Here is a 15,479-nt window from a genome sequence, read left to right on the forward strand (position 1 = left end):
TTGGAAAATCCTTTCCTGTTTCTCTCTACCTCATCTACCGCTTAGCTGAAAACAGCTCAAATCCTCTCTCCCTCAGCCATCACTTTATTTAATTTGTAACTGTATTACGTGACTCTGTAAAGCCTGTTGCCATGCAGTTTATTTGAAACGGGCTCTCCATGATATAGCTCTATTGCATTGTCCTCTCTCAGTGTAGCAAGAGAATTTATAACTAAATCTAATCCCCATATATGGCACTCTCAACATTCTTGTCCTTTTTCTATTAAAAAAACATTCACTCTGCAGAGGAACTGGGCATATGATAAATTAGAAGCACTGTGTTATCTGATATAGCAAGGACGTTATTACTCACAGAATTCCTCGTTAACTAAAAACCAAAAACAGAACAATTGCTGATAAATTACTTTTATTGACTACCTAGAGGAGTGATTATTTTAACAAAAGACATGCCAATTTACAGTCAAGGTGGGTGAGGTAATGTCTTTTCTTGGATCAACTTCTGTTGGTGAGAGAGAGACAAGCTTTTGAGCTTACACAGAACTCTTGTTCATACCTGAAGAAGAGCTAAGCTCGAAAGCTTGTCCCTCTCACCAACAGAAGTTGGTCCAATAAAAGATATTACCTCGCCCACCTTGTCTCTCTCATATCCTGGGACCAACGTGGCTCCACAAATATTGCATAAACTTACAGTCAAGTCATAAAAAATTCAAAGCATGGGTGCAGCACTTGTTTTAATGTGCTTTAGTCTGTGGATTTATACTCCAGGACTGTGAGAGAAATACAGATAAACTGGCTGGATATGCTTTGGCAACTGCTAGTGCGATTAGATGGGGGAAAAGAAGCTCTTCAACACCTATACGATGCCAGGAAACAAATCAGCCAGGAATGTAAACCCAGTGTAAACATGGTTCTGTTCTGAAAAACTTTTAAAAGAAATGGCTTAATTCACTTCTCTATGCCCTGGAATGCTCACTGAACACAAATGAAGTAAAACACCCAAAAAAGCTGAATTTGGATCAGAGAAGAAAAAAGTGAATGAGGAATTCATTATATTTCACTACCACAGAATCTCTACCTCTTTCTATAGGAGGATCTTGCAATGATATACATACAGAATATTGGACCAAAACTTGTAGTCACTTTGCCTGCAAAACGCTAAGTCAGGTCTATGAGGGTTTTGGATAATAAATAAATGAAGTTCTGTACAAACACAGTCCCTTTCAGCAGACAATCTGAAAGCACTGTGAAAAGGTGAATAAGTATCATCTCCATGTTAGAAGGGAAGAAACTGAGGTGTAGCAGAACCTAATCTCAGGAAAAAAACAGTTGTCTAAAATTAGGTGCAACTCCATGGCTTCAGTGGATCTATTTAAATCAGCTTTTCACACACGAGATCAGATCAGATCCAGGGAGAGGTTAAGTGACTTGCCAAAGGAGGGGAGAAAGGCTACAGGATCAGGGCCTAAAGAGCAGTTTAAAAAAGAAGTCATCTCACCTCTGACTCTATTACGTTCACTGGAGCCAGCTTGGGAACCAGGCTGGGATCCTCCCTGGGAACTAGGTTGGGAGCTGGGGGTGCTGGAACTGGAGGAGCTGCCACTACTGGTCCTCTGTAGGGGACTTTCAATGATGGGCTCAGTTCTCCTCAGGTCAGGGTTACTATTGCACATCAGAATGAAGGAAAACTGCAGTTAGATGGCATAACTGTTCTGGAGAGTTGGGAGAAAGTCTTCATTCAGTTGGAAGCAATATAACAGGTTAGTGTTATTAAAGCAGCAGGTCCTTTCAAAGTTGACATGAGAGGATCAGATCTACCATGGTGACATGCAACACAAGATGACAAAACGACTGTGGTAACTTTAGTACTGTATAATTCTGTGCATTTCAGAGCCTAAGCATTCTGGGTAAAATTTTCATTGAAGTGACTTTTCAAGAGTGCCTACGTGACTCAAGAGATTACATCCCATTGCAAGACAGTGAAGGCTTGACTTCACTATCCGGGAGATCAACGCTGCTGCCATCGATGCAGCGGGTGTCGATATAGCGGGTCTAATGCAGATCTGCTAAATTGATGGCAGAGCGCTCTCCGATCGACTCCAGCACGCCAGTTCCCTGAGAAGATTAAGGTAAGTTGACCGGAGTGTCTCAGGTCAACGCAGCACAGTGAAGACACCACAGTAAGTCGACCTAAGCTACGTCGACTCCAGCTACGTTATTCACATAGCTGGAGTAGCGTAACTTAGCTCTACTTACCCCAGTAGTGAAGACAAGCCCTGAGACTTAGTCTGGTAAGACACTAATGATGCATCTGCACTAGGACAAAAGGTGTGGTCTTAATTTGAATTAGGTAACACATGGTAACTAACACGAGGTAAAATCCAAGCGAAGACAAGGCAATTTGTACTTTTAATGAGCAGATCAAGGCAAATGCTCTGCTCCACCCATAGCCTTTAACTCAACCTGCTATCATGAACGAAAACTGACAACTACTTTGTCTTCACTAGAATTTCACCTCAAGTTAGTTACCTTGTGTTAGCTAACTCAAGTTGAGAACACACCTTTTTTCCTAGTGAAGACAAGATCCAACTGACTTTAGGCACATTTGAAAAGCAGTTTAGGTGCTTTTGCAAATTCTTCCCTCTATCACTAATTAGTAGTTTCCAGAAACTAAAAGACAACCAGTTGACACAGCAGCCAGGGCCAGATAGAGGGTTTTGCTGTGCTAGGCAAACTGGAATTGGTCACGTCCTCACAGCCCCAACAAACATTTACCGGCTTTAGTATTTTGTTGCCCTAGGAAAAGCCAGGTATGGCAGAGCTAACCCTGATAACATCACCATTCAGTGCCACTGAAGTCAATGGGGCAATGCAAAATTTATATCAACTGGCCTTAACTACAAAAACCAAACAAAATCAAAAACTGCCATTTAAAAGTTATTTAATTTTAAATGGTTAAAAATATTCTGTTTCAAAAAGTAGGTGCTTGCAGATTAGCTATTTTTCCATAATATCTGTTCTGCTGCTAAAATTTGCAGCGTGACTGCAAAGTATATTTGCTGTGCATCAACATTCCCAGATTTTCATGGTCTCATATCTCGGCCATTTCAAATTGCAAGAGGCTGAAACCTGACACATGAGTTGCCAACTTTATCATTTATCTTCTTCTGTCTCACCCTTTCTTGCGAATACATGCAGAGTTTTAAATTAAAAAAAAAATGGTTTTGATTTACAGACACAACCAACATTTCTCCGGGTTTCACGTATCTTTATGAAATTAATCCTCGCCACTTTAATGGCAACAGAAAATATGTTCATGCAGCATTGTACAATACCTTTTTACACAATATTTCTGCTAACTGATTTTATTATTCCAAGTCTTTCTATAAATGAGTGGAAGCTTGTTACATGGAGTTCAAGTTGGACCCTGAGTACTGAGAACAACATGTGGCAATACTTCTGCATTATATAATATGTAATCTGGAATCAAAGGCACTGCATAAGCAGCATAAGATGTATGTAACACGTGAGATATGAATGATCCTGAATAATTTAGCCAGTGCTCACAACAGCACAAATTGCATTTATTGTGCAAAGTCCCATTGCCATAAATGATTTCTTGGCAGGATCATTTTATTTGAACTTTGTTTTGGATTATTATTATGTAGAATTACTGTCCAGTGTACTTTGATTTTTCATGGGAAGTTATTAAGAAGATAACAGCAATATTAACATGCTTGTGAAGAATGATAGTAGCTTTCTGTGCATAGGGTTGCCAGGTGTCTAGCTGCACAGCTGACCAGACCGTTAAAAGTCCGGTTGGTGGCTCACCGGGCTAATGCAGGCTCCCTGCCTGCCAGGGCTCCGCGCTGCTACCGGAAGCTTTGGCATGTCCACTCCTCCAGCTCCTAGGCACAGGTGCGGAGCCCCCCACCCCAACTGCCAGTGCTGCAGCTCCAATTGGCTGGGAACCACGGCCAATGGGAGCTGCGGGGGTGGCACCTGCCCATGGGGCAGCATGCAGAGCTGCCTGGAAGTGCTTCCATGTAGGAGCCAGAGGTGGGACATGCTGCTGCTTCCAGGAACTGCTTGAGGTAAGCACCGCCCAGAGCCTGCACTCCTCAACCCCCCGTGTCCCAACCCCCTGTCGCAGCCCTGATCCCCCTCCAGCCCTCTGAACCCCTCAGTCCAAGCCTGAAGCGCCATCCTATGTCCCAAACCCCTCATCCCTAACCCCCCCCCACCTGGCAAGACATATTTCTTTGGCTACCCTAGCACCCACCTTACACCTGAGCCTGCAACACAGAATGCAGTGCTGCTGCTGCAGAGTGAATCAGACTGGCTGGGAAGAAAAGCTTATGCTGAAAGTCATGTACTATTGGCAATTTGGCTGAGACTATCCTACCTAGGACCATCTAGTTTGAAGCCTTTGACCTCATCCTCAGAGGACAAGAAACCTCAAACATTTCCATAATACAAAGATACATGGAATGCAAATATTTATCTTGAGATTTAAGATGGCATTTCATTTGAAGAGATCTGGAGTTCTGCCCACCATACTATCACAATCTGCAAATCAAAGACAAGATCTCACCCGTCTAAGTTCATTCTTTTGCTTCTGCTATGACTGAACTGGTTGCATTTTCTATTGTTTTAAAAAGCCCAGGGCTAGATCCTATAATGTGCTGTCCTGGTGCACAATGGGAAAGGAATAGGAGATTATAGTGAGGATTAGGGGAAGTTAGGGCAGGATCTTTCCTGTGAGTGCTAGGTGTAGGAATGGTTAATAGGCCAACCTGGGTTAAGGGAACTGTCTAGTCCCCAACTACTTGATGTCAGCGGCACATGCTAGCCAGGGACACACACTGTTTCTATAGGAACCATTTACCATAATGGGAATTTTGTCCTTGACTTGAATTTAAGCCAGATCAAACCCTTATTGGACAGCAACAATGCACAGTCCTCCCCCTGCAGTCCCCTGCACTATTGATGGAGTCCTGTTCTGGCTAGCAGGAATATTGGAGAACGTATCTCTGACCAGCTCTGCTCACCCCTCAGCATCACTGAATTTGACCCTCAGTGTGCAGCAGGAAGGAGCTGAGAAGAGCAAATCCTGCTTCCCCTAGAGTTATGGCAAAATTCCCAATCAAGTCAATAGCAGTAGCTGAGAGTCCAGAGCATCTTCTGCATCCAGCTAGAAATCTTGCAAAGTCTAAATTTCAACTCAGTAGGATTTTGCACAGTAAGATTTTGCACAGATAATATTAGGAGTCCCAGAGTCCAAATGTTCACAGCCTTTGGTGACGCTGTACAATTCTAATTAATGCAAATCTCATACATCATCGAGCTATGGTGGAGATGCAAAGCGATTGTAGTTTATCAGTAAATCCATGTAAAAGAGAGCAGAGAGTGCTTTAATTATTTTTTAAATTTTGACTAGATTTATTGACAAGACGACTAAGGACTGGATCCTAGGAATTTTGCCATTGATTCCAATGGGGGCCAGTCTGGGGACTAATATCATTGGTTTGGTGTTTGTTTGTTATGATCAAACTCTCTGCTTCCCCCAAATGCAGTACATAGATTGTGGTAATCCATCCATTGAATTCAGTGGGCATTGGCTCATGACCCAGTGTCCCCGCTTCCTTTGTGAAGCTCACAAACCAGGGCACTAGGAAGAAAATTATAAAACTAAGAGACGGATTCATTAATATTTTTCTCCCTTTCCCACGTGGCCTTCCGTACCTTGCTCTGATGGGCTGTGATCCTAATCTAGCTCCCAACGCAGTGCCATTCCCAGGGGAGTTCTTTCTAGCTAGCGCTGGGGATATGGAAGTTGTTCGCTGAGGCACCTGAAAGAAAATTTGAAAAAAAGAGTCAAAGCTATTAGGACTGTACAATTGATCTTGGATATTCTCTTCATGCATTTGGGGGAAGATCAGGTTTTGGCATGTTTTCCAGCTGGATGTGTAATTACTTTTCCACTGAGAGATATGAAATATTTACAGCAGTTATAAAACACAAAGTTCTTGGCACGTACAAAGAATCATAGATGTCTGAGACAGGAAAGACCTGAAAAGTCATTTATTTTATCCCTCGTAAGGCAGGGCCATTTCTGACAGTACAGTCGCCTGAAGTCTAAAAAAAAAGTAGGTGTTAATATCAAGCAGTGAGATTTACATAAAACATTAGGTATACACCAAATTTAACAAAAAACGGATTCAAAACAGAACAGTCCTAAAATCTGGACTAATCAGCAAGCTCAATGTAGCAGCTTTTAGAGTTCAGGTAAAAATAAATTACATTGTAATAATACCATAGAGGTAATGCTGCCTAGTGGTCAAAGACAAGGGATGGGAAGACGGAAGGTCCCTGTGTGGAATCCAGGCTGAGCCATTCAACTACCTTGATCAAGTCACATGACTTTTTGGCCTCAGTAATTTCAGCTGTACAATTAGCTGAAAGCCAGACGTCACTGAAAACCAGATGTTCAAATTAGGATGGATCACCTCAGATATCCCAGAACAAACAACATTCCATAGCAAATAAGGGCTTCTGGACTCAGCACCTTTTTACACAAGGCTGGAACCTTGACCTTGACTCACTCCACTGTAATTTAGAGCTCTCTGTGCGCCTTTTACACATCAGTATCATAGAGGATGTTATGCAATACTTCGGCCCTATGATAAGAACTAAGGTCATTGCTTACCTGTGGAACTCCCTGCCACAAGATGAGGCAGAAGCTTAGTAGGATTTAAAAAAGGATTAGTCATTGTATTGATAATGGGAAGATCCTCAATTATGTTTGATAGTTAAAAAAATATTTTAGGCTAAGAAAGAGAGAAGTCTTCATGTTTCAGGGCATACCAAGCAATAAGTGGTTAGATTAAGAAGAAACCTCCTCCATGGATAGATTATTCCCTAATTGTCTTTTTTGAGCTTCTTGCACCTTCTTCTAGAGCATCTGGTTTTGAAAACTGTCAGACACAAGGCACTGGACCACAAAGGCCTATTATCCAATCAGGTATGACAACCAAAAGGCTGTTAGCTTTTATCCATGTCCCAGTAATGTCTCCAGCAAATACTAGGTAACCAAGGAAACAGCTTGCCCTGGCTCAGCGAAAAGAAATGGGTATCAATAGCATATAGCAGACACTGTGGCCTATCTCACAAGCTCTAACAATATTCTCACATACTGTTTGAACAGAGGGCCGATAAGACTGTCCTTAAGAGACTCTGCAAGTGAGAACTCTTGGAGGACAGCAATTACCCTTCTTAATCTTTCGGTAGACAATGAATGAAGACAATTCAAAGCAACTCCTATCCATCCCTGCCAAGTCCTCCAGAAGAGTCGGCAGCACTTCCCAATTGCAGTAGTATTGAAGGACACTGATAGGATGATCAGGCAGCCCACCCTTGTCCATTATGCTGAGTAGAACATGCAACAGCCACTATTACTCTCCTGTGCCAGGTCTGAATCTCAACTGATTGAATTCCAAAAACATTGGAGGGGAGCAGATGTTGCCAGAGTTGGGCAGCTGACATCTTCTGAATCACGTTAGTAAGGAAAGGCGAGACACTGCATGGTACCTGGTCAGAGAATTAGCATCAAGAGACGTGTTTTCACCAAAGAATTATCATATTTAAAGATTACTGCCAGCTTACTCTCCCCTGAGGTAAGCGCTAATGGAGCCTCTCAATAAGATGGTAGCCAAAAGTGTAAACAGTATTATGTGCTGACACAATACATGATGGCTCCCATACAGATACACCTCTACCCCGATATAACGCAACCCGATATAACACGAACTCGGATATAACGTGGTAAAGCAGCGCTCCAGGGGGGTGGAGCTGCGCACTCGGGCGGATCAAAGCAAGTTCAATATAACGCGGTTTCACCTATAACGCGGCAAGATTTTTTGGCTCCCGAGGACAGCGTTATCTCGGGGTAGAGGTGTACTTTATTTTAAAATGCAAGTTGCTTATTTGCTGGAGCACAGCAAAACTGCATTTAAATCATGGAAAAATACTGTTTACTTCAATGTCTCTAACCAATTTACAATACCTTTTTCTTTGTATATATGCTCCTGAGCCGAGAGCTGATTTCATTTCAGGAAAATTTTTAACAGCAAAGTTATAATTCATTCCCCCACCCCCAACCCCTTGCAAAAAAGCTTATGAACAATGCAGTTGAAATAGTGTAATAGAAGAGCCTTAATTAAAGAGGTACTGCCAGATGCTGCCGTAATGTCATTGAAGGTATAAAGCTGTGGAGCCCTTACAAATCTTCCATCAGGTATTGATTACAACTGGAGGCAGGACACTGAACTAGAAGGACCAAAGGTCTGAGTATGACAAATTTTATGTTCCTAAATAATTCAATTTAATTAGAAAACATTTTTTTCCCAAGGGAGAATAGATGTTGATTTGTTCTGGATTCAACCTGGGCTTGAGAATTTTCTTTGCAGTATATCACAAGACTTACACATATAGTGGTAATAAGAAAAAAACTGCATACCAGCTGAGGGCCAAACCTGCAAACTGCTGAACATCTCTAAAGTCGTGAGCACCCTCGGGCTTAGCACTACACAGGAGATGCTCTGCACTGCACAGGACCAGTCCCTGAATTTAACAGAATGTGAACTCCACCGGTTCAGAAAGAAGCCCCAAAATTCTGTCCCCTGCATTGCAGCGCTGAGCAGTGCTGAGGGGATGAGCTCTGAGATTGCCTCTTTCAAGCTTTCGAAGTTAGGAGCAATACAAATGTTACCTTTGGTGGAACGTCCTCCTCCTGTCGTAACCAAGAACTTCGATCAAACTTTTCAATGCGAGGGGGGAGAGGAGGGTTTTCTGAGGTGGGGTCCGAGTTCTGCCTTGGCATCTCAGTGCGGTGAGAGGTCACCGTCAGAGCCTCCTGAAACCCAGCCATTCCCTTTGTGGGTTGTTCGTGCAGTGACTGAGAGCCAGACAAGGAGGTTCCTTGGGATTTCACACTGACCAGATGTGGAATCTAAGCACCAAGTCAAAACAAAACCATCAGCATAAAATGTTTAAAAAAAAATTTAAAAAATCTCAATAGTTCTAATGTATTTTAAAAAAAAAAAACCTTGATTTGAAATCTGCACTGTGTTTTGGTTTCAGACCTTTCTGGCTTCTTATACAAACTCCATATGAAAACTTTCTTAAAAGAACATTAAGGTTGCATAGTTCAGCATTCTAAAGTCAGGAAATGCCAAAGTTAGGGTTGCACATGTAACCTTTACTCGGACTACTTTTGCATATGCATGACAATAGTCTTTATATGCATGATCACATATTATTTCTCAAATAATACAATATACATATGTCATGTATTTTTTCTATAACCTCAAATATACAAGGAAGCACAATGAAGGTTGCATTAGAAACCCTAACTTGGCATTCCTGTTTTTTTAAGTTCTTAGCCATGCAACTTTAACATTACCCTGATGATTTTGGTATGAAATTTCCTAGGGTTTTTAATAAAAAAAATAAAGAAAAAATGACGGAAAAAATACATGTGAAGAAACAGCTTCAGTCTCCAGGAAGTCTGAAGCACTGATGGCTTTAAAAAACAACAACAAAAAAGCAATAATGGTGTGAACCTCCACAGTCCAATAGTATCCTGTCCAATAGCCCTAAGGATTCTCTCTCTTGCAAGCCTTAGGAGCGCTACAGTTAGGATGGCACTTGTACCTCATCCATCGGAGAATACTTAGGTTACATCAGGTCAATGCTGCTTCCCAAAAACCTTATAAAAGTGCAAATGCCCTTGCTAAACCCCTTCACACTTACAAGATCTGGAGGGATTTAGCCAAGGGCTCCTTTGATACAGCATAAAATGGCATCTTCTATTACCAGTGTAAATAACAAATTTACACAAGTATTTATATGGGGTTTTGTGCGTGAAATGATAAAGTCTTTCAATAACATCTTAGTAATGGAAAAAGTCTATATATGAAACTGTTTGACAATGAATGCCAGTCACTTTATAAAAAAAGCATAAGGTTTGGAAACTTTTAAAGGAGGCAGGTGAAGTATATTTAATTTCTGTCAGTTAAAAGACTAAGGTGAGATGGGATGTTTATTGTTTGTTTAATTCTGGACTCCATCTGAAAAAAATAAAATGCTGCAAGGCCTTCCTCACATAGCAGGTTAAAGTTCACATCGCACTGCTGATTCACCAGGTGGTACTAAAGACTGTAGCAGAGGCAGATACCATGTGGATGAAGTTCAGTTAATTTGTGGATTTTCCTGTAGAAACCACATACAAACTTGGGGCAAAGATTTTATATCCAGTGCTGGCAGCAGACACACTCTTGGAGCCCTCACACCACAGGAGTTGTGCCTGCATTTCTGGGCCCAGTCTCTACAGCCTTATGATGTCTTGTGAAAGTGTATTTTTGGATCTTGGGGTCGGGCTTTTCCAGATGTATGATTGTGATTGATGTTAACTGAATGTTTAAAAAATTTTTTTGAAGAAAAAGAAGCAAAATCTTTTTCTGATAACCCTAAGCATCGAGCCATAGTAGGCCTACTGTACCAGGTGGTTTCACTTTGGGAAAAGTGTCCCAACAGAAACAAAGGAACTGTCATACTGGAGCAGACCAATGGTTCACCAAAGTCCTTCAACTTGTCTCCAACAGCAGCCAATACCTGATGCTTCAAAGGAAGGAAAGAAACATCATAACGTACCTACCAGTGCTGTTACACTATGGAGGGGAGAAGAAAGAACACAACCTTGTCTTCAACTAATGATCGTACTTGGCAGCATGAGAGCTGTAATCCTTTTATTTTTATTCCATCTAGTGTAAATGCAGATGCTGCTCTTATTCACAAACAAATCTAGACCTGAGAAACCCAGGTGTTGAGAAATTCTTTCCTTTTAATCCACAAATGTTGTGGTTCTCTTACCAGAACCACCAGCCTCCTAGTGTAATTAAACTTGCAGGGACCTAGGACCAAAGCACCATACCTGTGGATCCACTGGTCTGAGCATGGGTGGTGTCCGAGCTGGCTGCACGCCACTAATGCTAAAGGACTCTGAACGAGGAGGCAGGTTTGGATCAGATATCCTGTTAGCCACTTTGTGAGGCATTGCTGGGGAGCTTTGCCGGTTGAGTCGAGAACGTTCCTCTACCTGAGGCAACACAACAGGAGAATCAATGAACACAAGTTGCTTCACTTCCCCGCAATTCTACACCCAAGTCACCTGTATAGCCATTTTCCTGTATTTCTAATCAGTACATTGTTTCATGCACCTCTTTCATACCCATTAACACTACGCACCAGATGCTTGGATTCAATAAGGACTTCCATACTAGGGAAAACTTGAAAAGGAAAATGTTTAAACCATGTTCCCTTTTCTGCATTTCCTTGCTATCAATGCAGATCCATGGGGTGAAAAGTGGCAATTTCAGAAGCAGTAATTTTGGAGCTCCAGACAAAAGGAGGCTGGGAGTGGGATGGGGGATGCTAGAAGCTGCCTAGCCTCCCGGTGGGTTGCAACAGAGCACACCCAGCAGGAAACTATAGACAGGAATGGGCATTGCAGCTGAGTCAGAAAGAAAGATGGAAAGAAAGACGACACGCTGAGAGGGTGGGTGGGGGAAGAAGAGGTACAAAAGAAAAGGTGCCAAAAAAAGAAGCCTGGCAAGGGAGATCCGCCTTTAAATAAAACCAATCTAGAGAAAATGTAATGTGTGCACTTCTCCCTTCTTTCTGTCCTTTCCGTATTTTGGTCTAGTCAGTTGATTCTTTTCTCCTGCTCTTCCCACTGTCTGGTTCGTCTGAAGGCACCAGCTCCTCAACACTGACTAGGGGCTCTATTTCTGGCAGGACAGATTTCCTACATCTCTCGTGTTTTCCCTTTCTCATCTACTTTCTCTCTTGTGCTGCTTCCATGCTCCAGTTTTCTCCATCCCTCGGTCTACTTCTCTTCGCCACCTTTCTTTTACCTCTCTTACTCTTCTTTTCCTTTCTCTCTTTAGACTCCTTCCCCTCTCCGGGGTCTACCTTTCAGCCCCCAGTTGCTTTTTGTAGCACAAGCAGAGCACAGAGTAGAGCTGCTGGACAGTCTGGAGGCAGCAGAAGAAAACTCTCAACATTGTAGGCAATATTAGCGGGAAGCATAGTGGTGCTGTTCTCAGGAGAGGTAAAATAAATAATAATAATAATAATAATAATAAGATAAAAAAGGATCTTCCCAAAAGCCATTAGTCCTTTGTCTGCCACTTTATACTTGAGTCTCATTTGGCTCATGTCCCTTGTTGGGTAGAAGTTCTGAGCTTGGCCAATGTGATGTGTGACAAAGTTCCTCCTCTATCTTGGTGGATCCTGCGCTTATTGGCAGATTTTCTTGCCTCAGAGATTCACCATGTGGGTTGGGGAACAGCCCAGAGACCTTCCCCTCTGGAAGAACCCACCATCCAGGTCAATTGGGAGGTTTGGGGGGAACCTGGGCCTGCCCTCTACTCCGGGTTCCAGCCCAGGGCCCTGTGGACTGCAGCTGTCTATAGTGCCTCCTGTAACAGCTGCATGACAGCTACAACTCCCTGGGCTACTTCCCCATGGCCTCCTCCAAACACCTTCCTCCTGGTGTCTGATAATGCTTGTGCTCCTCAGTCCTCCAGCAGCACACACTCTCAGCTCCTTGCACTTCTTGCTCCCAGCTCCTTACACTCCCACCACAAACTGAAGTGAGCTCCTTTTAAAACCCAGGTGCCCTGATTAGCCTGCCTTAATTGATTCTAGCAGCTTCTTCTTAATTGGCTCCAGGTGTCCTAATTAGCCTGCCTGCCTTAACTGGTTCTAGCAGGTTCCTGATTACTCTAGTGCAGCCCCTGCTCTGGTCACTCAGGGAACAGAAAACTACTCATCCAGTGACCAGTATATTTGCCCTCTACCAGACTCCTATACCGCACTGGTCTGAGTCTGTCATAGATGCCAATGGAGCACCATTCTGCCTCATGAATAAGCATCCAAATTCTGAACTGGCCCCACTCCATTTTTTGCCAAATTGAGAACGCAGGTTGTTTAAAGTCAGTGGAGCTGTACCAGCCGACACCCACACCCACAGAGAACTTGGCCCTCTACATACAAATGTCTTCCCCAATATAAAAGTCCGTTTTCAATTTTAACAGAATCAAACTCATGCGAAACCCAACAGCCTATCCCTTCCCCAGAGCCTAAACTGAACTGTTTGTTTGGAGTCTCTCCAAATGCAGTTCAGTGATAGTTTCGCAACTGTTAGCCAGACCAAACCCAACTTTTGTTTCATTGTGTATTTGAAATGCACAATGTTTGATTTGAACAACCCTTTCAAAATGGCTATACAGGTTACAGACAGTTTTACACTTGCCTTGAAAGCAGTTCCCCAACCCTGCCAAAGCTTACTGCAGGCAGAACCTGGCATTACCGCAAGAGATTATAATTAGACAAGAATATGTATTTTTGCAACATGTTACAACAGCAGTCATTTGACTGCTGTGTTTGCAAAATCTGAGACCATAAATTGATCATATGATCAGGAAATATCACAGTGGCAGTTCCAACCCCTGAAAGATGAGAAAGACCCATAAAAACAGCAATAGGCAATTGAGGACCAAGGCATGCAAAAACACCCTCCTCCTTCAAATATATTAGGCTAGTGATTGGCTTGAGGAATCCAAGTTACCAGGCAGACAATATGGTAAATGAATTTTCAAGACATCAATAGACAATTTATATTTCACACATTTCACACGTGTCCTTTTTAATCTGAAAGGGAAAATAAAGCTTCAAGAGGATGTTTCCAGCAGATGCATCTGAAGAAGAGAAGCTCTAAGGGTTAATATCCCAGCGCAAATGGTCTGCAGTGCATTCCCACTGAAAGAAATGTCCTTACCTTCAATACTGAAATAACACCGGGAGTGCTTTCGTTAGATTTGAAAGAAACAATGAACATGGCAGCAAGAAGGTGGTTTGTTTTGTTCTGGAATTAATAAATCTAGCACCTAGTCTTCCATTGTGAACAACAGGTGTGTTGCTAATTCAGAAATGAAAAAAAATTCAATTGCTTTCAGCTCATCCAGATGGAAATACAATCGTTTCAGCCAATCCAGATATAAATGCAATGCATGTGTTATTGAAATCAGATTGTACAAAAGAGCAAATTAGTGGGTGCATAAGCTTGTGTTGGAAATCAGCTTCTAAAATAACGAACATTGTATGTGTATATGTAGAAGGAATAATCATTAAATCTTCAAGTAAAAAATGGATCATAAAATTCTTCAAAGAGCCCTTAAGTTGGTATAAATGAACCATTCACTCTGAAGTTGGGGCTCTTAGAGAGACTAATATGGCAAACACAAAATTAGGAAATAGACCATGTCCTTTAGGCAATCTTTCTCCTAAGAATGTAAGGTCTGTGAAGAGTTTTTTAGATCATGAATGACCAGCTAGCATGTCTAAAGGTCCCAACAGAACAACTACACTTTCCCCTTCTGCATACACTTTCAGTGGCAGTTTTGAGGTCAGTTTATAAACTCCTGCAGAGAGGACTTAGCCGCGTACACAAGGACAGAAGGGATAGCTGAGAGAGAAACAGCATTTCTTCTGAACAAGGATGCATCTGCATAAATACTGGGATACAGTCCAGTCAGTGACGGCCTCATTTCAATCTGCCTCAAAGGAGTTCCAGGAAATCTGCCTATTATTCAAGCTCAGGCACTAACTACAGCAGCCAACAATGATGAAACTGGAGTCCCCCAGCCAACTTCTGGAGCTCATTGACAGAGTGCCAAATGAAAATATGCAGCCAATTATAGAATATTTCACAGCTAATGTGGAGGAATAGGTGGCAGAGTAATGTAATGGGGAGGTATGTATCAGAGACCAGGATGCAGGTGGTTGTCCTCAATGGGCAGAGTAGGAATCAGGTTTAGTGGTTAGAGCATGTGTCAACAGCCAGGAGTAGGAGCCCAAGGTCAGAGCTGGAGTCAGAGGCCAGATGCCAGAGCCCAAGTCAGAAATCAGAGCCAAGGGTCAGGACCAGGTTACCTGGAGTGAGGCAAGGCAGGAGCAGGGCTGGAACAAGCAAGCACAGGAGCGATCGCAGCTGTGGGCGAATGCTTCAAGCAACCGAAGAACTGCTGCTGGGCTTAAGAGTTGATCTGCTGACTCTTCCAACCAATCAGGCAGCCTACTTCAGGCCAGCTTCTGGGAAGACTGCCACACCTTGTCCCCTATGGCCAGATTAGAGACAGCCTGACGGTCTTAATCTGCATGGTGTTTATAGGCTTTTTTGGTGGACTGCAAGTGTTCCTTCCGCTGCCAACGCACCCGGTGTAGATGGGAGGCTAAATCAACAATAGCCAATTCTGGGGAGCTCATGGCTAAGTCTTGGTGTAAGCACGGGTGAAAGCCATCGTTTGCAAATAACTGGCTGTGTTGGGTCGTGGCATGGATTGCATTGCTATATGTGA

General features: G+C 42.7%; 1 protein-coding gene across 13 annotated transcripts in view; it reads right to left on the minus strand.

Annotated features, from left to right (window-relative positions):
* The window catches only part of TNIK (TRAF2 and NCK interacting kinase), a 299,369-nt gene that overhangs the window by 40,259 nt on the left and 243,631 nt on the right, over positions 1-15,479 (minus strand). For 12 of the 13 annotated variants that reach the window (XM_034782240.1, XM_034782236.1, XM_034782229.1 and 9 more), the window contains 4 exons: positions 10,991-11,155; positions 8,768-9,007; positions 5,743-5,849; positions 1,496-1,659 (listed from right to left, as the gene is read on the minus strand). In XM_034782240.1, the coding sequence (XP_034638131.1) occupies positions 1,496-1,659; positions 5,743-5,849; positions 8,768-9,007; positions 10,991-11,155 (676 nt within the window). The remainder of the gene's footprint in view (positions 1-1,495; positions 1,660-5,742; positions 5,850-8,767; positions 9,008-10,990; positions 11,156-15,479) is intronic. The other variant, XM_034782241.1, reaches the window with a different exon arrangement.

The sequence above is a fragment of the Trachemys scripta genome, chromosome 9 (genome assembly GCF_013100865.1).
Source record: "Trachemys scripta elegans isolate TJP31775 chromosome 9, CAS_Tse_1.0, whole genome shotgun sequence".
In the NCBI taxonomy this organism is placed as follows: Eukaryota; Metazoa; Chordata; order Testudines; family Emydidae; genus Trachemys; species Trachemys scripta.